Below are 24,854 nucleotides of genomic sequence, written 5' to 3'. Positions count from 1 at the left end.
GCTAATGAAATGCGGTATCCTGAGGCCACCGAGGCTTCAGACCTACACAAATAGGAGTGCTGTCCTGTACGCTTTCATTTCCATTTCTGAAACGCTGGTTTGTTTTCTAATGCGGTCCAAGACTGTAAATACTGTTTGTTCTTTCATGCTTCAGTCATTACGCATTTGATTGAGGTGTTATTAACTCGTATTTGTTCTCATTTACGAACAAACAAAATGAGTTTGGTTGGTGGTGGTTGGTTAATGAAAAATTCCTGTCGCCTGAGTAAAAGCCGTCTTTGTGAGGATTACGTCCTTCAGGCACCGCTTCCTACACTACAACAAGAAAGAGCTGTAATGCTCTGTGTTTTATTAAAAACATATCAAGTGCCGTCAGCTGTGAAACTTAATCTTCTTGCCCTTAATGAAAATGTAAATAGTTTTCTTCAAGTTTGATGTCATTCTGAATCCTGTAACAAGAGCTGTTTCAACACACGAGGAGTTGTCTCCGACTGCAAACCAGTATGAACAGAAAAGCTTTTTGTGGACATATTTTGCCAGTTTGTGCATCTTAACACACACAAAAAGGCTGAATAAGGTGTTAGTTTCACTTTGTTGATCCCATTCATGCATATTTGTGCCATGTGGTGATAGTGTAGCCTTTTTAACTCAAATTTGAAAATAAAAACAGTGCGATTCCTTGCCTAAAGTAGAAGTATGACATGTCATATTTAGCGTGTGAAACCTGTTGGAAACTATTGTTTTGCTCTCTAAGTGGGACATACTGCACCTCATGTGGCTCTGGGAATTTCCTTCCTTGATGGTAGTCTGCTTTAACTTCAGTGTCCTTTTCCCTGATTGCAGAAATGTACTTGTAAAAGGCTTTTGTGTTACATGCCATTCAGTTTGTGGAGACAAATGAACATGTCTCACATGGAGGAGTGTGTGTGTATTGCTAGCTACACCTTGTCTAACTCAACTCTTTATGTGGCAGGTCTACAGCAGGCTAATACAGGCGTGGCTTGTTTGCGTATGAGCTTGTGTGTGCGTGTATTTGTGTGTGTGAGAGACTGTGTAAATTGCAGAGCAGTGCAGGAGGCCTGTATTTATAGAAACACTTGACTACACTCAGAGATCTTACAGAAGCAGTCCACTAAATTGCAGAGGACTCTACTGTCTTCCTTCTGTCCTGCATTGTTTCCCTCTGTTTCAGGCTATTTATTTATTCTTTTTGGATCCTGTTAGGCTCAGTATTTACTCTGTGGTCTTCTCAAGTGTGTTGTATTCTAGACAGACGGGCAAAAACGGAGAAAATTGTCGAGAAAGACACGATGGTAACAAAGCCAACACTCTTGTTCGAGTAGATTGCAGTGTGCACTGTGCAGTGACTCATAATGACTTTTAACAAGCGATAGCAGCCATTGCAGACAGATAACTATGTATGGAGGCATATAGAAATCCTGACTAAAAGTACGTGCGCCATGAGGAATCCATAAGACCTAACGAAATAATCCTCCTTGGGAGAATAACCCCTGCTCTGTACTTGTTTGTTAGCAATTTGAGTACCTTTTCTTGACGCTTTGTGAATGCCACAGCTGTGTGGAGGTCTGCTGTTTTCTCACGTCCTGCGCAAATGCATGATTACTATTTACACACTCACCTCGGGAAGGGAAAAAAAAAGCTATGAATAAACAGTTGAACCCAGTGACTGATGCTATTTGTTTTGGAAGTGTGACCAACCTTGTGTGGGTGTTTATTAAAATGTGTGCATACACGAGGGTTAGGGTCAGTCCAATGTCTGGACACACTAGCTCATTCACTTTGTGTGGTGTTGTATTTACGCACATATTTATGCAGTGACGTGTGTGCACTAAATCTATGGATTCAGCCCATCTAGCATGGACCTTATTCTCCTGCATTCTGCAATCCTCACACTGTGAAGGATAAGTTTTTTTTGTGTGTGTGTGTGCGTGTGTGTTTGGAGATAGGAAGCTAAATGAACATTCATTCCCTTTGCCTTTGGATTGCATTCAGGAAGCAGACCTCACACCCCTCCATACACACACATTTTCAGAACACTTATGTACATCCTAAAACATGCTGTGTCCCTCAGGAGCTTAAAGGAAAACGCCTTCTTCCTCTCAGAGGCAGCGACTGTGCTCAGACTTCTGCTGTTGTTTATGTGTTGGTTTGTGTATCAGCGCGCATTTTTGTTTGTATGTTTATGTGCTGTGATGATCACTGTGTTTACCAAAGATAACTCGGACAAATATTATCTTTGATTTGACAGTAGAAAAATCTGTTCAATTCCTAATGGTTGGCTTAGCTGATGTGTGTAAGATCGTGTAGTTTTGTTTGCTAACTGAGGTTGAGTTATACAGAAAGATGATACTGCCTGGATGGCGAACACCTGCTACCTTCAGTTGTGTGGGGTAGGGCTTGTTTGTTTCACAGAAAGAGAATGACTCTATATCTGTGTCTGTACGTGTTTTGTATTTTGATTTGATATTATAGATTTTTGTTAAGTGGATTGGTTTTTGGCCATTTTTCTTTTAATCATTTACATCCACTCGGGCATACGTTGTGGCTTTATTTTCAGTGAAAATTGAAATGAGGCAGCAGATTACAGCTTTTAATTCATTTGTAAAAAAAAAAAAATCGCATTGGTATCAGGTGAGAAAGGATTATGTATTGTAGATGGGTGTTAAATGAATCACTTTTCTGGACTTGTCAGTACCTATATTGATGAACTTAAAGCTGACCACTTCAGCTGAGGTTTGTCTTGCGAGTATGTTTACATGCTGTGCTCTCCTGCCATGGTCAATCTTTCTGAATTATGGGTTACTTCCACAATATTTAATGTAAATGCAGCAAAATGTTTAAAAGTTGTCAGAGTCTCAGATAACACTTAAATACAATTTTCTCTATCTATTGCTTTAGCAAAGCAGCTGTTGTGCCCATAGTGCAGAATCCCCCAACCTTGTCACACCTTGTAATACCTCTAATTTGTGTCCCTGAATGGTCCTCCAGGCACACCTTCGATAGTGGACAGCAGCATTCATAAAACCCCGTCTGAATTCACTCAGAGTCACAAAGAGGTCACCAAGTTTATTCAGACTGTCATTCCCCTCCAGTGGAATTGGTATGGTCTGTAGCCTACTGATAATAATTGGTTTAATCTAACTTAGTGGTCAAACTTGGGCTGTTCGAACACTCAGCTGTCCTGACAGTCACAGATATTGGATTTAGCATAAATCAATTTGCATATATATATGTATAATGTCAGGAGTTAACACGCTTTATGTTGGTCCGCTAATCCCAGGTCTGTTTGGTTATACTACAGCAGCAGAGCTCAGCTTAAAGCACCTTTTTCAGAGTCTGTTATTGCCTTGTGTCAGTGCTTGTGTGTGCTTTCACATCGTTAGGCCCATGTGCAGTGAACGTGAACTGAAATTTCTTACAATGGCAGGAAGTTACATCATTGAGTTACCCCTCCTTGGGGCATGCACTCGCAAGGACAGAGACACACACATACACACACAAGCTACCATCGGTGAAGCACTGGTCACTGGTGCAACATGTCCTTTGGTGATCAATGGGGCTGGAGAAGTGGTGTGAAGATATGTGTGTGGAATGTGCGTGTCAGTGTAGCAATGCACCATCCTCAAACTGAATGGCTCCATACACTAATGATGGTTCTCGTCTCATTTTTCCCTGAGCAGCGATTAAACCGCAGTCAGAAAAGAGCAGCTAACACCACAGACATTGTTAATGGGTTGCCCAGCTTCTTCTGTGTGTGCAGATGCCATGTTTGAGCGGACAGTTTGCGTAATGACATTGGAGTGAGTCAGATGGGCAGGGAGAAAGAAGTAATTGTCGATCTTTGTCGTATGGACAGAGAGAAAAGTGTAGGAGGAGGAGAAAGCAGCGTGGAAAAGATGTGTATGTGCATATATGTAGAAAACATGCCATTATCTGCTCAGCATGAACCACTCTGTCCTCTTTCAGATTCATCTGCAGGATGTTTGAGTTCAGCAGTGGCTTTTAAACAGGAAAACCCATGCTGGTAGGCTTCTATTACAACCTACTGTGTCATTTAGTTCAACAGCACACTCGTTATAGTATTTCAGGATACAACTCTAAAAAAATCGAGAAAAATATACATTTTTTCTACTATCCTGGTGAATGAATTTGGGGTGTAATGATCTTTCCATATTCACAGTTCAGTTTAGGCTTATACTTTTGGGGGGTAGGGCTCTTTTTACTGCCAGTATGATATTTCAGTCTTGGAACAAAAATAAGCCAACTTTCTGATGTATCTCCAGTTCACTCATTACCAGAATAACCTGCACCAGACTTATAACTACATGTGTCTGATTAGCACAAGCACCACAGAGCAAATCATCAATTACCTGATAAGCTATTAGTATCTGTTATTATTCAGCTTCTTTTTCTCAACCAGTTTTTAGACTATGTATACCTACACAAAAGGTGCTGTTTGTTATGTATTGCACCGGTGAAGATGAAACAACCTGTTAGAAAATGTAACGACCTTTTGAACAAACCTTAATATTGACACTGATTATAGTACAGGATTTCTCCAAATTGAGGGACAGATAACTCAAACTCAGTAGAATGGGGGAGGGCTCATGAGAAATGGCTGAGGGGTGAGACGGGGCTTATTTGCATATTCATATCTACATACTAAATGAGGCACGGGGATATAGTTAAATCTAACCAGTTTTAAGACATGAGGGTGTTTCTTTCATAGAAGATTTTAATGAGCAGAGTTTAGGTTTTGAGATTCAATCAGTGCTGATTTAATGGTTTGAATTTTACAATGACAAATTTATTGTTGTGTTTTTAGCTTTTGCATTCCTCTGTCTAAAAAGGGTCTTTAGCACAGTTAAACAACATTATCTGTAAAGGTGATACTGATTGATGGTCAAAATAGACAAAGCAAGTTGAGTATTGCTGCATTAGAGCAGCTGGTTAAGATTGATCACTTTAATTATATTAGTCATCCAAAGAACAATATCAACCCTGATTCAAAGAGTTTCAACATGATTTGAATCCATCATATTGATGTTAATACAGACTTTCATGGACTTTACTCAGTTAATTTAACAGCTTTTCTCTTAACTTCATCATAGTGTTAAATTCGTATGCTGGCAATATAGAAAGTCTAGTTTCCTGGTTGAACTGTACACAAAGACTTGAAGTTGCTTAAGCCAGGTACTTTAATGAGAGTCTAAAAGAGAATAAGAACAAAGCAGACACAAGTGTCTGTTTGGCCTATTGTGTGACCTCATGTCTTCTCTGTATCCATCCACAGCCTTAGTCATAGAAACACTCTGCACCCACTTGTAAAAACAAAAGAAACTTAGAGTCATAATAGCTTGGAAGAAGATCGGCAGTGAAACACCTGGATACAAGCCATATGCATGACATCACACTCACAAAGCTGGTGTGCTACCATAAACTGGTGAAGCTGAGGTCAGATGTGGGCATAATGCTACAGTGTCTGTCTGTGTGTTCATGTTTACGTGTCTGTCTGTGTGATTAGTCACCAGCAGGCGCACTCGTCTCACAAAGGTTCATTGATGAATTGTTTTGGGGCTGTCTGCCCTACTCTTTCTCTCATTGTCTGGTAGTTGTTGAAGCACAGATGAAATTTTGAATCACATATCACCTGAAAAAGTACTCCACTAGAGGGTGGTGTTAGTACACCAACTCATCTTCAAGGAATGCTCCCATAAAGAGACACCAGGGCAGAGCTCAGGCTTAGGTTTACCTTCTAAAGCCTGATTCTTACTCGGCGCAACCTCGCTTTGACCCATTCTTACTAGCTGGTCGCAAATGGCGCAAACGGTCACGTGACCCAAAATTCCGCCACGCCCCCCGTCGCAAGCTAAAAAATCCTCGCGCGTTGCAAGGGCGCGCACACAACTTTTTTTCTGACTTCGCGCGAGCTCAACCGGAAACAGCTGACCAAGAGAAAGGAAACATGAACACTGCAGAGACCGCGGTGACCGAGAGGGTGCGCCTCTACAAACATCTGTACGACACGTCTATGAAGTTACACTGGGACAACGTTGTCCCAAAGGACAATGTTTGACAACGTTTGACAAAGTTCGTCTTGTTGCAAAGGACGAACATTCCACCTTCTCTTCTGTTTTTGCCGCAGCCGCTTAGCTCTGAGATACATACACAGTTCTACACCCAGAGTAAATTCATTCCGCATCAGATGTGCCAGCCTCTGCTGACGTGACACCACAGGTGGCATTGTGTATGCTTTCTTCGTATGCTTTTCTTCGTCCGGTTCTTCAGCTTGTTTCCTCAACAGTGACGCCCGCTGGTCTGGAGAGAACTGCAAATGTGACGCATACTCGGCGCAAACTGCGCTTATGAGCTGAAGGAACTGTGAAGGGGCTGGCGCTTTCGATGACGTCATTAATGGTTCTCGAGCCAGAACAGTTGCGCGGTTGCGCCGAGTAAGAATCAGGCTTAAATGAGAGTTGGAGCTGGGTGTGTGATTGTGTGTGTGTGACATGTTGGCCTACTAATCCAGTGGCCCATTAATCTGCTTTACTCCCGAGCAACTCTCATCTTGTCTGTCTGCCTGTTCGCTTGCTTTTGTGAGTTGATTCTGCCATGATTAATTTATACAGACTACAGCTGAATGTCCAGCGTTAGCCTACCTTTAGGAGTCGAGCATCATTTTGTATTTCTCTACAAAGAACGGTTGCAGTACATTTTATTATGCGCACATCAGCTACAAAATTGTATCAAATCTTGCAATTAAGGCAATGATGTGTGATTCTTAATTGTAGACACAAAAGCCCAAATGATACTTTGTGCTCCGCGGATTGTAAATTTTCAAGATGTGTGAGGATTTTCGAGTACGTTATATGCTTACAAGAACATGCAAACATAGGTTTACGACGTCACACATTGAAATAAACAGAATCACGTCGTTGTCCATTTTCTTTTTTATTGTATTTGGTCCTTAAATTTACACTTTAATCTTAATTGACTTATGACGCCATGAGGCAAAAGATAAGCACCTAGTAACTTCAAATCTTTAGATATAAGTATATATTTTCAGCTATTACTTTTTAGTTCTTGTCTTAGATCTTTAATACTTATAAAAGTATAATTATGAACGGTTTGCGCTCATATGTTGAGTAAACTACTCACTGTCACTGAACACGGGGCCATGGGAGGTGGGCTTACTCTAATGCGATTTGATTACAGTATAATTGGATTAAATGTATAAAGTCTGTGGAACAACTGGCCGGTGTTCCCCATGTTTCACTTTTTTTTTCTTTTTGTTTAATGCTCCAGAGATGGATGGCCTCTGATGGAGAGTGTTGAGTCGAGAACATTACATTATGACATTATGACTAACTGAGCAGCTCCGCAGGAGTGCATCTGTGTCACAGAGACAGAATAGCCAGAGGCCGTATGCACCCACACACAGTATTTAAATAACTCGCTCTCAGTTCTCCCTCCTTATGTCATCCTCAGCTGTGACTTCTTACACTATATTACTTCTTTATTATTTATCTTCTGTATTGTTCCATAACTTGTCATTTTACCCATTTTTTTTTTTTTTTTGATCCATCTTTTACTCTTTGTTTCTCGTTGTTGTTGCATCATCTATTTGCATCTCTTCCCATGTCTTTCCCTCCTTACTTGCTTATTCTCCTGTTCATCTGCCTCCATCACTCTCCTGGGGGACAAAGCCACTCCTCCCCCTTCCTTCATTTCTGTCTTTAGTCTCCCTCCCCCCTTTCAACGTAGCCTGCTTACTGCTCCGCTTTCCTTCCCTCCTCCCCCTCTTCCCTTTACTCCCACTACTCATGCTGCTGTGTATCTGTGTGTCAGTGTAGTAGTAGTGGCAGTTGTACAGTGAGGAGGAGGAGGAAGCTGAGCTATAAGCTTAAGTCAACATAAACCATCATTACTGAGTTCACTGGCTCGCGCAACGCTAGCCCAGGAGCTTTTTGGCTTTTTCCCATTCAGCGGTCTTTGAGAAAAGGATTAGACGACTTCTCTTCTCCTCTCCTCTCCTTTCTTCTCTTTTTTGACTGTAAATGGAGGGGCTTTATCATGGTAAATTTATTGTTTTTTAAATCATGCTTCACTTTGTAATACTTTAATGTAGCTGGTTGCCTGTGTGAAACAATGATAAACTTGGATCAAGACTGTATTTTCTTTTTGCAGCCTCTGAAGTTGAAATAGTTGTGAGGGCAGTGCATTTGTTCGTGTCCATATGGAAGTGAATGAATTTTGTTCTTCTGTAGTTATTTTTGGTTTCTTGGTGCTTGTCACTGAAAAATAATGCTTATAACCGATGTTTAAGGTACTAAAAGTAAAGATGATAAACAGGGAGATGGAAGAGAAGGACTTCATGACCTTTGTTGCTAAGAATGGATCTTAATTTTAGTGATGATGTCATGGAGAAGGTAGAAACTTGTGCAAAGGTACTCAAACTAGAGCTGAAACCATTAGTTCATTCAACATTTTGATCAATCTGAAGCATTGAGAATAACGACTTAAGCCAAAATACAGTCACAGATCTTTGTTTTGTTGATTTCAAATTTTCAGATGTGATTATATTTGATTTTTTTCTCTCCCATTGAGTTCATACATACGTCATTGTTGAATGAGTAATGTGTGGCATTAATCCGACTTGGATATTTGGAGGTGTTGAATTGGCCTCTTGGCGAAATTATTTGTTGCTCTATTGCTTCAATAAAAGGCGGATTCTTCAATAACGGATCCAAGCTACTTGCAGCCTAAAATGAAACCATTTCAGCGTTAATCGTGAAGACAGAAAGCATAATTCTGTTCAAGTCAATCTTATTTCATTCTGTTTTGTTTTGATTTGTTTACCACCTGGTTCTTTAGCATTAGAAAAACTATATTACAAAACCCTTGAAGCTTATGTAGGAAAAAGTAGATGGAGGTGTTTTGTTGCCTGTATGTAAGAGGCTTCAACTTTAAGTGAGCATGTGCATTAGAGTGGTCTAACACTGCGTGTGTGTTGTGTTTGAAGACAAGTGTGCATCTTCATGTAGTATTTACATTTATTTGCTTGTCTGTGTGTGTTGTGTGTGACTGTTTTCTCCAACCAACAAACCCCCTTTGGTGTTTTATTTCTAGGTTAGATCATCTATATTTCAGCAACTTCAACTATTTTGATCTTGGCTCATAATTTATGGAAATTTACTGAACAATAGGCATAGCTTGACTTCCTTCTATCACATACGTATGTCGGCACACAACTACTGTATATGCTTGGCGCTGCACCTTTACCTACATTACATTCAAGTGTTTCTACTCCAGATGTGATATCGATCCTGATACTGCAAATAGAAGCCAAATAGAAGTCACATTTCTTCATTATCCAAGTGAATTATTTCAAAACTTTGATTTATTTCAGGGGCATTTTTAATCTATAAAAACTCCCACTTTTCTGACCCCTTATGGATAGAAAAAAGCTTCAAGAAACAAATGAGTTAAATCCTCATCTTTTAACTGTGTGTGTTTTGTTTTTTTTAAATAATTTTTTTAGTTACTTTTGCAGTATAAGAAGCATTTTCGAAGTCCAGCACTACTCAACTGGATTCTACCATCTAACAGCACTGAGCAAAGCCACTGAAGGACATGTATTAATTGGCTAATCAGAATTAAGAATTCATTTTGGGCTTGCACCGCAGTTCCCCTGTGTTTGCTCTCATGTAAAATAGAAGATGCATTCAATATTTAATGCTGTATTTGATTTTCCTCTCACGCATCTTTCAAACTGCATGTTTTCACTTCGTAAACAAGGGTAAATATTATGCTTTAATCCAGAACCGGGACTGATTTAACTGGTCATTTTGTTAGATTTAGCAGAAAGGAAACGGACCCAGTGTGAAACAATTTAAGAATTATTTAAAGGCTCATTCTATCTCACCAGTTCATTTTCCCTAAATCTGTAGTGTTGAATTATACATGCCGTATCTGGTGTGAGTGTGATACGTTAACATACGCGCGGCTCCCAGTAAGCCAGTTAGCGTTATCGCTGCACCTGAACGCTGCACACTTCATCAACTGCGTGTGCCACAGTGTGCACTTGGGCAGATAAATGTGTGAGAGCAGTCATGCGTTTCCCTGACCTTATTATGTTGTGTGGTTGGTAGGACTTATCTTGAAGAAAGGGGCATCATCTGTGTGTTTGGTGTGAGCGGTGCCCGAGCTATTTTATTTAGCGTGTAACAGATGCTGAGTAATCGTTTCATGTTTATCTGAACGTGAATAATGACCTGAGGAAATGCACCTGTGCTTCGGTTTGCTTAAAACAGATCAACTGTACAACCAAAGCTTGGTGAGTGTGACATGGAAAACACTGACCTGAACAAGGCGCCTTATGGGTCACCGTCAAAACTGTGCTGAAAACGTACGAGAAGGGATTTTCAAGGGTAGTAAGAGTCCCTCTGTGTGTGTGTTTGTACACGTGTGACTGGCAGGTGCGTTTGGTACCTCGAGCATTATGCTGTTGCTCGAAAAGACTGCATGCTCCAGTAGCACCTTATTGTCTCGTGTTTCACACACACAAAAGTGTGCGAGTGTGTGCCAGCTCAGCTTGAAGATTAATCATGAAGCAAGGAGCAACAAGGCAGAACAGCTGGCTTCCTATGCTTGCAGGAGAAGTTTTTTTTTATTTTTATGGGAGGAGAACGTCTGCCTCTCCTCGGTTAGTTTCCTCTGTCACTGTTGCATCATATTCTGCACAGTTTGAGTATTGTGTGAAATATATAAGAAGAGTTCCTTATTTCTATCGAAGAGGGTTGTGACTTTTTTTTAATCCCTAACCCTACTTTGCTCTCTGACCTCAATCTTAACTGTAAATTTGATTTAACTACTAATCTGAGACCAGGAGTTTAGACACCAGTGCTTTGCAGCCTCTCTGATAAATGTTCTGTGTAATTATAGTTACTGAAAAACCTATGAGTAATGTGCAATTATACACAGCCCTGAAAAGACAGCGTATGAGGGCGATGACAGTTTTCTCTTGACAGAGAGAAACGGTCACAGTGTTTTGGGATTTTTAGTATTCGTGGTTACAACAATTGAGCAGGAGCGGACAGATATTTGTGCTTATTAATGACTCAAAAAGATAATGACACAGGATAGAAAAGCAGTGCATGTATGAAATAAGACCACCGTGTAGTCAATTTGTCAAAAAGTATTAGATAAAACACAAATCTTACTTAATCTGTGGTGGCAGAGATGTTTATCCAGACAAGTTTAACTGCTTCTCTGTATCTATAGTATTGTCGCTATTACCCCCAAAAATGATTTTTATGCCACCTGAATTGTCCGAGTAATTGTGCTGTCAACCATCCACAAAAGGCTTTTTAGTATAGGGGTATATTACAGTGTTTTCTCAAGAGTTTAGCTTTTTTTTGTTTAAAAGTAATCTTTGTTTTCACACCCAGATATCAAGACGTCTTTGCTCGCAAGCTCTGCGCTGCATCTGCACTCAGATAAAGTGCAAACTGGTGGAAGCAAAAGGGCCCATGTTTAAAAATACTTGTGTCTTTCCTCTCAAAGCGGTCATTGGCATTGACATGTACTAAATAACTGGAGGGATAGACGACAGCATTCACCAGAGACCTATAAAATGAATCCTTGATCCTCTTCTGTGTTCTTTAGCACAGCTTGAGGAGCAGGTGTTTTGGGTCTCTGTCAGTCGACAGACAAATAGGTTTTCCTGTGTGTGAGGGAGAAAGCGAGACACCCACAGCCCACTCTGATATATACACTGAAGGCCGTTAAACTTAGCCTTATGGCAGGACACAACATATTCCATGGAGGGGGAAAAATCTAATCAATACATGATTTTATTAGTTGCAAATTTGAATAGATGAAATGTTTGTTATTCCTGTTCTTCAGGTGCTGTCCAATCTTGTTTTTCAGAGATGAAAAGTCCAAAAACGCTGGTTTTGAGTCTAGATAGCAGCAGTGGCTCTTAGACTACTCTGCATTCTTAGCAGAGAGACAGAGAAAGACAAATAGAGACTGACTAGAGCTCTGACAGCATTCAGGGGACAGATGGTGTCTCGAGGTTTCAGGTCTGTTTAAATGTCATTATAGACACTTAAAAACATTCTCTGTCATCATGAACTGGTCCGAATCCCTTTACTTTTGTCCATTTTAGACTCGCGTGATAAGGTCAGACCATTTGTAATGGTTGACATTTGTCAGATTGGGTAGGATGATATGTGGCATCTTATCAAGTGATAAGATAAAAGTTATATAGTGAAATCTTAAACACTTCACTTTGACCAGGTCAAATTGGTAAAAATTTTATTAATGCAATTACTTGCATCTTCTGAAATTCAAACTATCAGCATGACATTTGACATTATTGCTCATGCATTTACATAATCCCACTCATCACATAAACCTTTTTATTACATATTTTTAGTATCATTACACCAATGATGTTATTTTTGAATCTCATACTACCTTTAATACCATTCACAAAAACACACAAGCTCTCGTGTCCAGGTTTCATATTACGCAGCATTTTTTAATGGCTTTTTTTTTTTTCTTTTCTCATCTCACCATTACATCAACCATCACTGTCATTTAACCTATTGTGTATATGTGCTTGCTTACCCAGTGTGTGCATCAGGGTGTCTAAAAGCACTAAGGCACTTATCGTTTCTGACCTCCTACACACAGCCCTATCACCATCATAAATGGGTGTCGCGTTCCAGTAAGGCTTTTTCTGGGCTTCCTGTTGGACTTCAAGAGCTGTTTAGGCGACGCCGGCTCATATATCACAGCAGTCGGTCGATAGTAAGAGTAGGACTGTCACTCTTTCTTTGAAGTCATAATCAAATGGGTTTAAATGTCTAACTTTGTATTTCTTATTTATATTCTGTTTGTTCTTTTCATAATTCATAAAGGGCTCTGTATACTTTGCAAGAACAGTTGTGCTTTTTTGATAAATGAAAGTAAGTAAGTGAAAATGAAATAGAATAAAAACACTGAAAATAAATGATTAAATCATATCAAAGTAAAGATGAAGCATACCATATAAGGTAGTTAAACGAAAGCCAATTTAAATTTATGTGTTTTGAGAAGCTTTATAGAAATGTTCACTGCTCACTCATCTTAAGTCTAATGGAAGATAGTTCCAAAGTTTTGGAGCAAAAGCTTTAAAAGCACAGTGTCCTGTTCCTCCTGGTTCGAGGAATAACCAACAAACCCTCATCAGAGGACCTCAGAGTCCTGATGCTATGATAGGGCTGCAGCAGGCCTTTAACATATGAAGGGGCTTGACCATTCAAGACTGTGAATGTGAGAATAAGAACTTTAAACTGGATTCTGAACCTGACCGGGAGCCAAAGTAAAGAAATCAGGACTGATGTCATATGAGACCTTTTGGATTTTTTTAAATTTTTTTTTTATTACCAGCCTGGCTGCTGCATTCTGGACCATTTGTAAGCGGTTCAGAGAAGCACTGCTCAGACAAGTAAAAAGGGAATTACAGTTGTCAAGACAGGAGGTGATGGAAGCATTGACCATCCCTTCCATCTCCGCTAGGAGTACAACAGACCTAATTATTGCCATATTGCTAAGGCAAGGCAAGGCAATTTTATTTATAGAGCACAATTCATACACAGGGCAATTCAAAGTGCTTCACAGCTACATAAAATCACAAGAAGGCAATAAAATCATTAAAAAAAAAAATAAAGAAATAAAAAAATAATAATAATAATTAAAAACCCATTAAAATAATCATTAGTTAATTAAAAAGTGAAGAGTGCAGATAAAATACTTTCAGTTGTCATATGCACAGCTAAATAGAACTGTTTTCAGCCTGGATTTAAACATTGTCAGAGTTGAGGCCTGTCTCACATCTTCTAGAAGGCTGTTCCAGATTTTAGGGGCATAAAACTGAAACACAGCCTCACCTTGTTTAGTCCTGACTCTGGGCCCCAGCAGGAGACCCCTCCCTGGGGCAGGAGACCCCTCCCTGAGGTTCTCAGAGCCCGAGGTGGTTCATATGGCTTTAACATGTCAGAGATGTACTTTGGCGCTTGACCATGAAGAGACTTGTACACAAGCAGAGCGGTTTTAAAGTCTATTCTCTGAGCGACAAGAAGCCAGTGCAGAGACCTGAGCACTGGACTAATATGGTCGTATTTCCTGGTTCTAGTCAGGACTCGAGCAGCAGCGTTCTGGATGTACTGCAGCTGTCTTACAGCCCGTTTAGAGAGCCCAGTGAGCAGGCCGTTACAGTAGTCTAACCTGCTGGAAACAAACGCACGGATCAGTCTTTCTAAGTCTGGTTTAGACACTATTCCTTTGATTCTGGCAATGTTTTTAGGTGGTAAAAAGCTGCTGATGTTACAGATTTAATGTGGCTGTTAAAGTTCAGGTCTGAGTCCAATATTACCCTGAGATTTCTAACCTGATTATTAGGTTTTAGAGAGAGAGTCTCAAGGTGACTGATAACACTTTCTCTTTGTTTCTGTGGGCCACAGACAATGATTTCAGTTTTGTCTGAGTTTAGCCGGAGGAAATTATTTTGCATCCACACACTGATCTGTTCGATGCAGCGACACGTAGATCTAAGCTGATAAAAACATGAACGGAGTACGCTGTTTACATGGTGATCAAAGCTCAAATCCTGGTGCATAAAAACACCAAGATCAAATGAGGTGGCATCCTGCCGTACCAAACTTTAATTCTCTCCTTAAAAAGTATTGAAACGTTATTGACAAAGTAAGCCCGCTGATGTGAACACATCCATGATATCTAGTGTTAATCTCAGTGACAAGTTATCTGTCGGAAAACATGTAAACTCTCAACTCAGAATTAGCATAGGTGTAAATTAAACTTCCATTTGCGAGCAGCTTCGGCGGCATGTCCCGTGTTCCTGTTGAGCTTTAACCTCGAAGCAAAGGCTAAAAGGTTAAAGCGCAGTCTGAGTAACATCCTCATCCAACAGCTGCCAGACCTGAACCTTGAACAATTGTTCTGTTTTGTGGAGTTTCCCACTTTAGCCCTTTTTTTTTTTAAAGCTTCAGCACATCAGGAGTTGGGGTAAATTATATAACAATGGGATATTGGTTTTTAGTTAAACAATCAATACCTCTGAGAAAAGAAAACAAAACAAGACATTGATTGATTTTTAATATATCTAAATTTACATAAATTGTGGAGGAGGTCATGACATTCCTTCTGAGGTTCACATCCAGTAACTGAATTGTGGACACCTGCTGTTGGATTTAACTTCATAAGCTTGAGGTTAATTTTTTGTGTTGACTTCCTGATTTATTTGTCTGGAAACTCGTACTGAAGCAAAGCAGCTGACTCTCATTTCTCTGTTTGTCTTTCAGATATTTCCAGGATTTCCTACTACACAGGTGAGCAGCTGACCCTCCAGCACCTGCTGCAGCCCTGTGAGATCTTTCAGCTGCTTCACTCACTCATACACAAAGGGGGAAAGGGCATCCATAGCCTAAGGAATAGTGGTTTAAAAAAGATTATTTAAATGTTGTATTGTCCACTTATTGAATTAATTTGATTTTGTCAAAGAAAATAAATATTGTTTCATTACACTATTATTTTATTCCCTAGAAGTGATTGTAAAAGTAACCTGTGTAAGTGTAAAATAAGTAATATATTGTAGAAAAAAGGACCTGATTACAGTGGCAATTTGTAGAATGGTTTGAATTGCTTTTCAGATATTAGAAAGAAAATACAACTTAACTGTAATTCATTTAGTGAGCATTGGCTTGATGTTAAAACTTGGGGTGAGTGCTTAATACAGACATTGATCAAGCGCATACATGTGAGTCATTTGTGAGTATGTAAGGCAACAAGCAAGACAGAAAACAAGAGTGGAACTGTTTTTGTGCTTGTTTTGCTCTCATTAGTGCAGAGTTATTCAGAGCGACTGATAGAGGGAGATCCTCACATTGTACCGGATAACAGAAAGAAATCCTTTCCAATAGTGCCATAAGTCTGAGGGTATAAGGTGGTCTTCCCTTAAAGAAATGAGTTCAGTCATGGTACCAAATGCATGCTTTATTGGCCTTTTATTATCCTTGACTTAATCTCTAATCATACTTAATTTCAGCCTTTTTGATTAGTAATAGGTAAGTCCTCAAATTTGCAAGTGGCTCTTTGTGAAGCTTTTTCCTCCCACCAATTATCACTTTGTGTAATTCATCTTATCAGATGATTCATTCCCCCCCTCAGGGCACCAAAACACTTTGATCTATTTAAAATGTTCCTCTGTGGTGTGACATGAGTTTAACAATAGTTGTTTCCAGCTGTGCGGAAGTTAAAAAAAAAAAATTTGAAAAGGAAGAAGAGTTGGTCGGGGAGGATGTTTTGAACATGTGTTTTATTTTACCAGGTTTGTGTTTGAGTTATTTTATCGTTGAACATTTCAGTAGAAATAATGATTCTAATTCTAATAGCTCTACCAGAGTCAGTTACTGTGATAAATCTTTTGCAGTAAGATGTGTTATTGACAGCGTTGAGCTGATTGTCTTTGGCATCCGGGATGGAAACTCATTTTTACTCTCATATTTATCTGAACTGAAGCAAAATGTAATTGTAAAATTGTATATAGCAAAAAATGGTTAGGATTAATACTCGACTTTTGATTTTTAACTGCATTTAGGAGATGTGTGGATGTGGTGCGTCCACCTCATGCTAAAACATTTAAGTTCACCAACGCTAAATTAAATAGTAACAGAGACACTTTTGGCTCAGTCCCAAAACAGCTCTTCCCATTCATGGCAGCATCCGGCCCGCCAACAAAAAGCTTTCAATAGTCCGCATACACACCAATACACAAATGCACACACTTCACAACCCCCCTGCTCCCACCAGATTTTCATAACAATGGCCAATGCCAGAGATGGACCGCAAATTATAGGAAACCCGCACGTGCACGCACACACACACACACACACTCAAATAACTGCTCAGTTAGGTAGTCTGAAGAGCAGTCTAGTAGAAGTTTGTGTGTTTGTCAATGTTTGTGCTTGTTCAGTAATCGATTGAGACTAGTTCAGTTTCAGCATGTGCTCATGCGCATGTTCATCAAGCCATTTGTACAAACCCATGGATGGCACTCGTGGTCAAAATTGTACTGACGGAGAGAAAATAAAAGAAAATGGTTGGGTCGGGGGGCCGTGGTTGTGCAGTTTGAAGTGTGATCAATTGACACCTTGTGGTTTGGAAGTGGATTGGTCGATTGGCATAGTTTACATGCTTTTCCCCCTTGATTCTTATTTGATTTATTTAGTTTTGTTCCATAAAATTCAGTCAGAAAGCAGGATGGTCATGTTCTGGTGATACTGTGAGTGATTTGACTAAATAAATGGAGCAATTGTTTTTGTAATTTTTAGTAGTATTGAGGGACTTCTCTATTTAGCTGTGGTTATATTAGCTCAGGATAAGGGCTGTTCTGAGGTCAGCAGCATAAGCAGAAGTGGGAGTTTTTTTTTTTTTTTTTTTTTTTATTGAATGGAGAGGACAGGATTAGCATATTAATGGTATGTAGCTCCTCCTGCTCCTCCAGCAGCCCTCTCCTGAGCTCCCTCATTCTCAACTCAACCTTCTTTCAGTTCTGTAGCTCTGTCCTCCTTTTCCTCTTATTCACCCTCAAACAATTGCGGCATTTCTCTCTCCGTCCCTCTGTCTCTGGCTCCTTTGTTTAAATGGTTTAATCTGTCCTCTCCTTTCTGTTTCCAAGAGAAGAGGATAACTTTCTGTTTGTTTCTTACTGAGCACAGTAATTGCCTCTCCTTCTCTGTGACCACTAACTAACAGAAGGTCCTCTGGATCGGCACTGTACAAGCTGGATTTGGCTTTGAGCTTTTGCTGTAGGAGTGCTTTTTCTCACCAGCACCGGGACTCCACTGAGTGAAACAACCCAAATTCACTCCTGAGCGACAGTTGCTCGACACTTCCCCGGCAACTCTGTAACTATGGAGTGCAGGCATGAAGCAGATTTTGTCCGAAAAACAAGCGATGCATTTTCATCAGAGAGGGGCTGCTGAGGAGTAACTCAGAAGAGGATAAGAAAGAGACGGAGAGAGGAGTTTGTTGATAAAAGTAACTTTACGTCTCTGGGGATCTTTTTTTATCTCGTGGAGCCTTGGATAACAGGAAAAGATTAAGAGAGCAAGAAAGCAGAACCTTTTTTTTTTTTTTTTTTTTTTTTTTTGCTTTTTTTTTTGCATTTTTCATGTCGATGTGTTGTTCTGGAGGACTTTCACACTCCACAACAAGTGCAAACACAGTCGAGGCTTTTTACCCCTCTGGAAATAATCGTTTGCAAGCATGCCTGCACTGATAGAGACTTCTTTTCTCTTTGGAGACGGTGCATGTCTGTCTCATTGTCTGTGAACTGGTGTTTGGACTATGTGAGCTCTCTTCCTGTGGCGTCAGGATTTTGGTGTGTTTTTTATTTGCCTTCTGCATACAAGAATTTCACCGTGTGCGATGCGAGGCTGCGAAGCAGCAAGCTGCCTCTCTGTCCTCAGTGCAGACGGACACAGGGAGGGACAGACATGCATTTCCATGGCGACCAGTGGCTGTAGCCCTTTCCCCATGTGCTGGGACAGAGGTATGAATGAAATCTCCTGTATGTCCACACACAGAAAAGCACACAAGGAGCATGAAACCACTCCTCACAAAGTGATATCTGACTCCATTTGTGTATGTGTTAGAGATGGAGAGAAAGAGGAGCATGTGCTGATTTACTGACAAAAAAGTCATCACTATTTGAAACTTGCACAGTAACTCAGGAGCAGTTATGTTTTCTCACCTCGACGCCTTTATACTCCTTCCACTGAGTTATTTGTGTGTGTGTGTGAGAATGCGTGTGTCTGTGTGCAACCCCCATGTGTAATTATCTGCAAGACCATATCTATTTTCTTTTAATGGAGAGAGGAGAAACACTTGAAGGAAGGGATGCAGAAAATGTAGCTTAAAGCAGATTTTATTATCTTTCTCCACATTTTTTATGTATACAAAAGCACCGACAAAATCACGCTCACACAGATGCACTGACGAGGTGAAGGTAGTTCTTTATGGGCATCTCCAGATCAAGTCGCAGGAAGTGTGTCAGTGTCAGAACTTCTCATCCTGGCAGAAACGGCAGCTCGTGGTGCATTGTCGTCTCTGTGTCGTAGACGCCGGTGCTTACATAATGAGCCTTGACCCTGGCTGCACTTCTCTCCACTTTTTTTCTCTCTCTCTGGTATCTTATTGTCCATTGTATTTTATCTTGCCAAAGAACAACACCAGAAGAATAGATACTTACTGTACAAAGTTTGCGTCAAGAAGGACAGGAAAGACTAGGAGGGGAAATGGGAGCGAGGATGATTCAGAAGTGCGACATTAGTGGCGCGGCAGAGAGAAAAGGAGAGCCACTGCACTAAAAAAGGACTTGCAGGCAAATTTGCGAGGAAGTATTTATTATTTTAGAAAATAACCTATCATTGCTTGAGTACAAATGCCAAAACTATGCTTGTTCCTGCTCTTCCAGTGTCCTGAGTAATTGGACAAACTGTAATATCTGTAATATATATATATATATATATATATATATATATATATATATATACAAAATGGCAGATGCACCAAGTTGCGTTTGGTAACTGAAGATCATCCTTACACCAATTTATAGTGTAATGTTTTTTGCTAGTTACTGCCAGGATACTTGAAATCATCATCAGAAAATAGAAAATAATTTACTAATGGTAAGAATTCTAAGTTACGGTGTTAAATCAAACATCCTGTATAATATAATAATTTAGGTTTAGGAACTTATTTGTCTCCTGATTTTTTTTTAAATTATTCTTTTTTAATCTTTTAACTCAACAGATTTAATCTCCTCTGCTTTTCTCTGCAGAATATGACAGACACCTAGCAGCGGCAGTGTCAGCAGGTAAAACCATGGCGACAGCCTACCTGGAACCCAACCTGAACAATGCCTTCCTAGGAGGGGCCAAATCGCGGCTAAGCGCGGGGGGATCGGACCGAACCATGGCTGGCTCCGTGGACAGGGTTCTGAAAGTCTTCCATAACTTTGAGACCAACACTGAACACAGCTTCTGGTCTTCCAATATCAGATATGGAGATGCAACTGATGTCAGGGTAAGAGGACACTCATTTTGCCTACACGTGAGCTCAAGATGTATAGGTTGTGAGATAGTTTGCTCTTGGGTGTTGTATAAGCAGACGGGTGACAAATTAAAGGAAAAACCTGAACCTTTGACTCCTGTAATCAGGGAACCTGGTAGCTCTGTCATGCTGTAGGTGATGTTTGGTTCCATTTGTCTCCTAAGTAGAAAGGGTCTCTGAAGATTAATACATGAGTGGAGTCATCACCCTTATTCATTTTTGTTATCCATTAAGCATTTGTTATCTAAAACAAATTAAAAGTGAGTTATAGATTATTATTATCATCAAAAAATGAAACTAAATGCAACCATCTTAAGGGGTCGCTGAATGTTCGCCAACTTCACTCTACTTAAACTGAACAGAGCAACCTTCCCAGTGACTATGAAGGTACTCATATCTGCCTCCAGAACTCAAATGTAACAGTTTACACTCGGCAGTGTGGTGTAATGAAGTTTTTAATTTTAAAGGTGACTTTCATTTTTCTTTGGTTGTTTGTCCTCTGCTCAAGGTTGTAGCCATCAGCTCAGATAAATCACACTCAGCACAAGGAAAATATCTGTGCTCGCATGTAACCTAAGCGGAGCATTTTTGTGTTTTTGTCTAGTGGTGTAGTTTTACTTTGTGGCACACATTTGAATCGAGCCTTGACACAGAAACTACCTAGCACACCTCAGATTGTTAGTGGTCAAGCAGGATGTGCCAGTGCAAATCTCCTCTGCACTGGTCTCCTTTCAGCTTTCTCATCATCAGTATCTAGGTCAGACCCCCCGCCAGCGTTTTACATGGCAACACACACGGTTCTGTGAGCATTATCATGGATGTATGATGTCTGCCAACTTGTTTGGGTGGGAATGTCACGTTAAATTGCTTGATGTCTCTCACACTAACTTAAATGCACACACACACACACACATAGATACGTACAGACAGTGATGCTCTCCTTGACCTGATACAGAACGCCAGCTGTAAACACAAGCACTCTAGGCGCAGTTTGGACCCACATAGCACTTTGCTCTGACAGAAAAGCGCTGTCAGGGCGTTCAGAAGCACTTGCTGCCCAGATTTAGCAAAAAAGCACTCTGACACAGCAGTGCTTTTTTTTATTTCAATGACAACAATAACATGACAGCACATCTACCCATTTCCCTCATGTTGTTTTAAGCCTATCCGGCCAAACACTTTCAGTTAAATACTGTTTTGTTTTTTTCAGCATGAGCGGCAATTTCAGGACACTGGTCCTTATATTGTCAGATAATGAGTTTGTCTCAAGTCAGACGTTGAAAGCAATGGTGTAATGTGAGACTGGTGTGTGACACAATACGTCGGAGACATCAGTACAGTGAAAATCACAGTCTTGCGCAAGAGCTACTAAAAGAGGGAGGCTGATGTCGGCCTATTTCAGGTTTATGAAGGAACAGTTTAAGCGGGACCTCTTTCAGATGGTTAGCAGTGCCAGAGCACAACATTCAGGGAGGCGATAAGTCGAGCAAAGCCTCTGGAGTGGGGACAGTGGGGACTTGTGGTCATTTTCATTTTAAAAGACTATTTCAGATTATTTATAGGCTCCTATTACCATCAACTTTTGGTGTCTGACTGATCTGCTCCCACAAACGGGCTTTTCTTTGTTCCGACCACTTTTGCCAGACATGCAGCTCACAACAGAAAGACACAGCGAGAGCAAGTTTATCTTAAATTATTTTATGGTTACCACGGTAACAATCTCTGCTCCCAATTGGTTGCCTGAGAAAAAGTGGCTCTGATGACACCAGTGCCTTTTTGAAAAGTTCAGAGATTTATCAGCTTTGTGTGCTGGGAGCGGCCGCACAGAAAAGGCTGAGCGCTCCGAAAAAAGTACTTTTTTTCTCACGGCAGACCCATACGACTGCATACGCTTTCTACTCATAGGTGACAAGTGTAGGAAAAAAATGCTTCTGCTTTTATTAAAAAAAGCTTAAACTGATATGCATGTGTTGGACTGTTTTATGCACAGTTCCGTCGACAAATGGGGAAAGACGGACTTAACACTTGTGCTTAGTTTAGGCCGAAAGAGCTACAAATAAAAAGTCTGACTTTCAGTTTGCGCCTCTTTTTCTCTTCCTCTTTGACTGCAGGGGATAATCCAGAAGATTCTGGACATCCACAAAGTGCGCTGGACTTTATGTTTCGGCCTTCGTCTCAGCAACGGCCAATCCAGAGAGCAGGTGTACTGGCTCCACCCAGATATGGGTGTGTCCCACATCAGAGAGAAATATGAACAAGCACAGCCAAACGAGGAGTGGAGGTAACATAAGAGCACTTTATTATTTAATACCAAACGTGTGTTTAATGTCTGATGATAAAGACGAAGGGTATTTGTGCTCACAACTGGGAATCTATGACAGCTTTAACAGAAACAAACTTTTCTCACCAATTTTCCAATTTTTCGGTCACCTTTAAGGCTGGATAAAACCTCTCATTTTATAAATGTTTACTGTTCTGATTCTCAGTGTCCCAGTTTGACGTGATTTATGATTGGAGTCGATACAATTTTAGGTAGAGAAGACTTCAGATGTACTGTATGTCTTTGTATATGAAATGGCAACAAACCACGAGGAGAGTTAGATGATGACTTCACTGCAAACGCCTTCAATAGTTTTGTTTTATTTGGATGGGAATGCTTGTTGAGATCAGATGATTTAGTCTCTGAGAGTTATGGCGTTTCCACAGTATTTATGTCCATGTTGCATATCTCACATCTAGCTTTGCTTTCATTTCAATCTTCACTGTCTTCCAGATGTTTAAATCTGAATGAAACCAGATATATGCCAGCAGGTTTAATTGTGCCCTCAGCTTCTGCCATGTAGATTCAACTTCATCTGTTCACCAGTCCCTGTCATGACGACACCTTGTTAACTGGGCAAGCGCGTCTAACAGGGTGAAAGCTTCACACGTGTACAGGAAAAGGCATACCTGTATACCAACATGCAACATTCAATTAAAGCCCTATTTAAAACGTTCTTCTCTGCCCAACCTAACCTTTGTCACCTGTTCTCTTTGCTATTGTGGAAAACCAGCCAAACTTCCCCAGATTAAAAATAGCCCTAAAAGTTATTTGCCACTGTGGTTAGATGATGAGCTTAACTTCAAATTTTGGAGATAATTCGATTTTTTTTTTTTTTTTTTTTTTTTTTTTTTTTTAACATCAGTTTGGGCCTGAAAGTCTTTAACAAGCACCAGGTTTTTCAGGAGAACTAAGCTTACGCTTTTCTAAACAGTTCCCTGCTTTCATTTGACATGACTTATTTGGCCTCTGTTTCTCCAAATAGCCAGCATAAGCAGTCAGCTGTTTTGTACTCCAAAGTGGCTGCTGTGATTTATTTCAAACAACGTCATGAAAGAATGGTGTGACCCGTCTGTTTGATGGTGCTGTGTGGCTGTGCTGGCTGTGCTGGCTGGGTAGTTTGGATGCATATATTACGTTTATTGTGGCAGTCTTGGTGCTGATGCTATCGTGAGGAGGAGACCTTTTGCACTTTGGACATAAAGAGAAAAAGAGAGAACCAGATGACGGCTTTGTCTGACTTAAGTCAACAACTCTCTCTGGGTGTCTGTCTTTCTCTATACCGATTTTACAATCACTTGACTCCATAGCAGTTTTAAATCCTCTTTCTTGTTCTTCTGATCACAGGCATGTCTCACACATGTCTCAGAAGGGTTGGAACTGAATCATGTTTAACACTGTGTGGCATCCCCTCTTATTTTAAATGTACTCTGTAAACGTCTGGGGACTCAGGAACCCGGTTGCTGGACCTCTGCGGGAGGAATGTTGTCTTTATATAGTTCTAGCTACTCAACAGTTCTGGGTCATCCTGGTCATATTTTGCTGAAATTTTGTATGCATTTTTTTTTTTTTTTTAACTGATTGTGGAACTTCTTTACATCTGAGTAATTCTGGCTTTCTTAATGCTTAATCTTGTCATTAACCGAGCTTTAAAATGATTCATTAAATTGGCCCATGTCTTTATTCATTTACAAAATTAATAAGCCCCATGGTACATTTTAACTATTTAGTGCAAAGCTGGTAGCTCAAGCTATCCCCGAAGCAAAATGCATTGTGCCAGTAAGACTAGTCCCAGGATTCAGGCTTCAGCTGCTAGCTTTTGTGCTGTTAAGTTTGGGCAAAACATTTTGATGAAGCTTTGCAAAACATCCTCCGTCACCTTGTTGTCTTCTTTCTCTTCTCTATAGGTATGAGCTAAGGATCCGGTATCTACCAAAGGGCTTTGTGCAGCAGTTTACAGAAGACAAACCAACACTCAATTACTTCTACCACCAGGTACAAACACAAGCAGATATATAAACACACAGAGGCACCCAGACACTCATTTTCTGCCAGCTGCCCGTATTGAGACATATGGCAGTGCTGCAGGACTGTTCCTGTTTGGATAATTTAGGTCAGTAGGACTGAATGTGGTTTCCTGCCTTTGAGATAGATGGCGTGCCCTTTGGTGTAGACGATTAAAGGTACCTTAACTTTTATCTGCTGTGTGTTCCAGGTGAAAAATGACTACATGACACAGATTGGTGATCAGGTGGAACAAGACATAGCTCTCAAGTTGGGCTGTCTAGAAATCAGGTAAAACATTTTCACAGTGCGTCCTGGTGATTGA

At 40.3% G+C, this 24,854-nt stretch overlaps 1 protein-coding gene across 10 annotated transcripts in view; it reads left to right on the top strand.

The window, feature by feature from the left end:
* ptk2aa (protein tyrosine kinase 2aa) overlaps positions 1 to 24,854 on the top strand; it is a 59,726-nt gene that overhangs the window by 2,315 nt on the left and 32,557 nt on the right. For 8 of the 10 annotated variants that reach the window (XM_075449651.1, XM_075449649.1, XM_075449650.1 and 5 more), the window contains exons 1-5: positions 17,636 to 18,643; positions 19,934 to 20,178; positions 22,317 to 22,486; positions 24,433 to 24,520; positions 24,741 to 24,820. In XM_075449651.1, coding sequence (XP_075305766.1) covers positions 18,520 to 18,643; positions 19,934 to 20,178; positions 22,317 to 22,486; positions 24,433 to 24,520; positions 24,741 to 24,820 — 707 coding nt within the window. In that variant the 5' untranslated portion in view covers positions 17,636 to 18,519. Of the gene's footprint in view, positions 1 to 7,986; positions 8,098 to 15,392; positions 15,420 to 17,635; positions 18,644 to 19,933; positions 20,179 to 22,316; positions 22,487 to 24,432; positions 24,521 to 24,740; positions 24,821 to 24,854 lie in introns of those variants that run through there. The other 2 variants (XM_075449647.1, XM_075449652.1) reach the window with 2 other exon arrangements.

The sequence above is a fragment of the Odontesthes bonariensis genome, chromosome 18 (assembly GCF_027942865.1).
Source record: "Odontesthes bonariensis isolate fOdoBon6 chromosome 18, fOdoBon6.hap1, whole genome shotgun sequence".
In the NCBI taxonomy this organism is placed as follows: domain Eukaryota; kingdom Metazoa; phylum Chordata; class Actinopteri; order Atheriniformes; family Atherinopsidae; genus Odontesthes; species Odontesthes bonariensis.
Note: the sequence above shows the minus strand (reverse complement) of the source record. Positions and strands in the feature narration are given on the sequence as shown.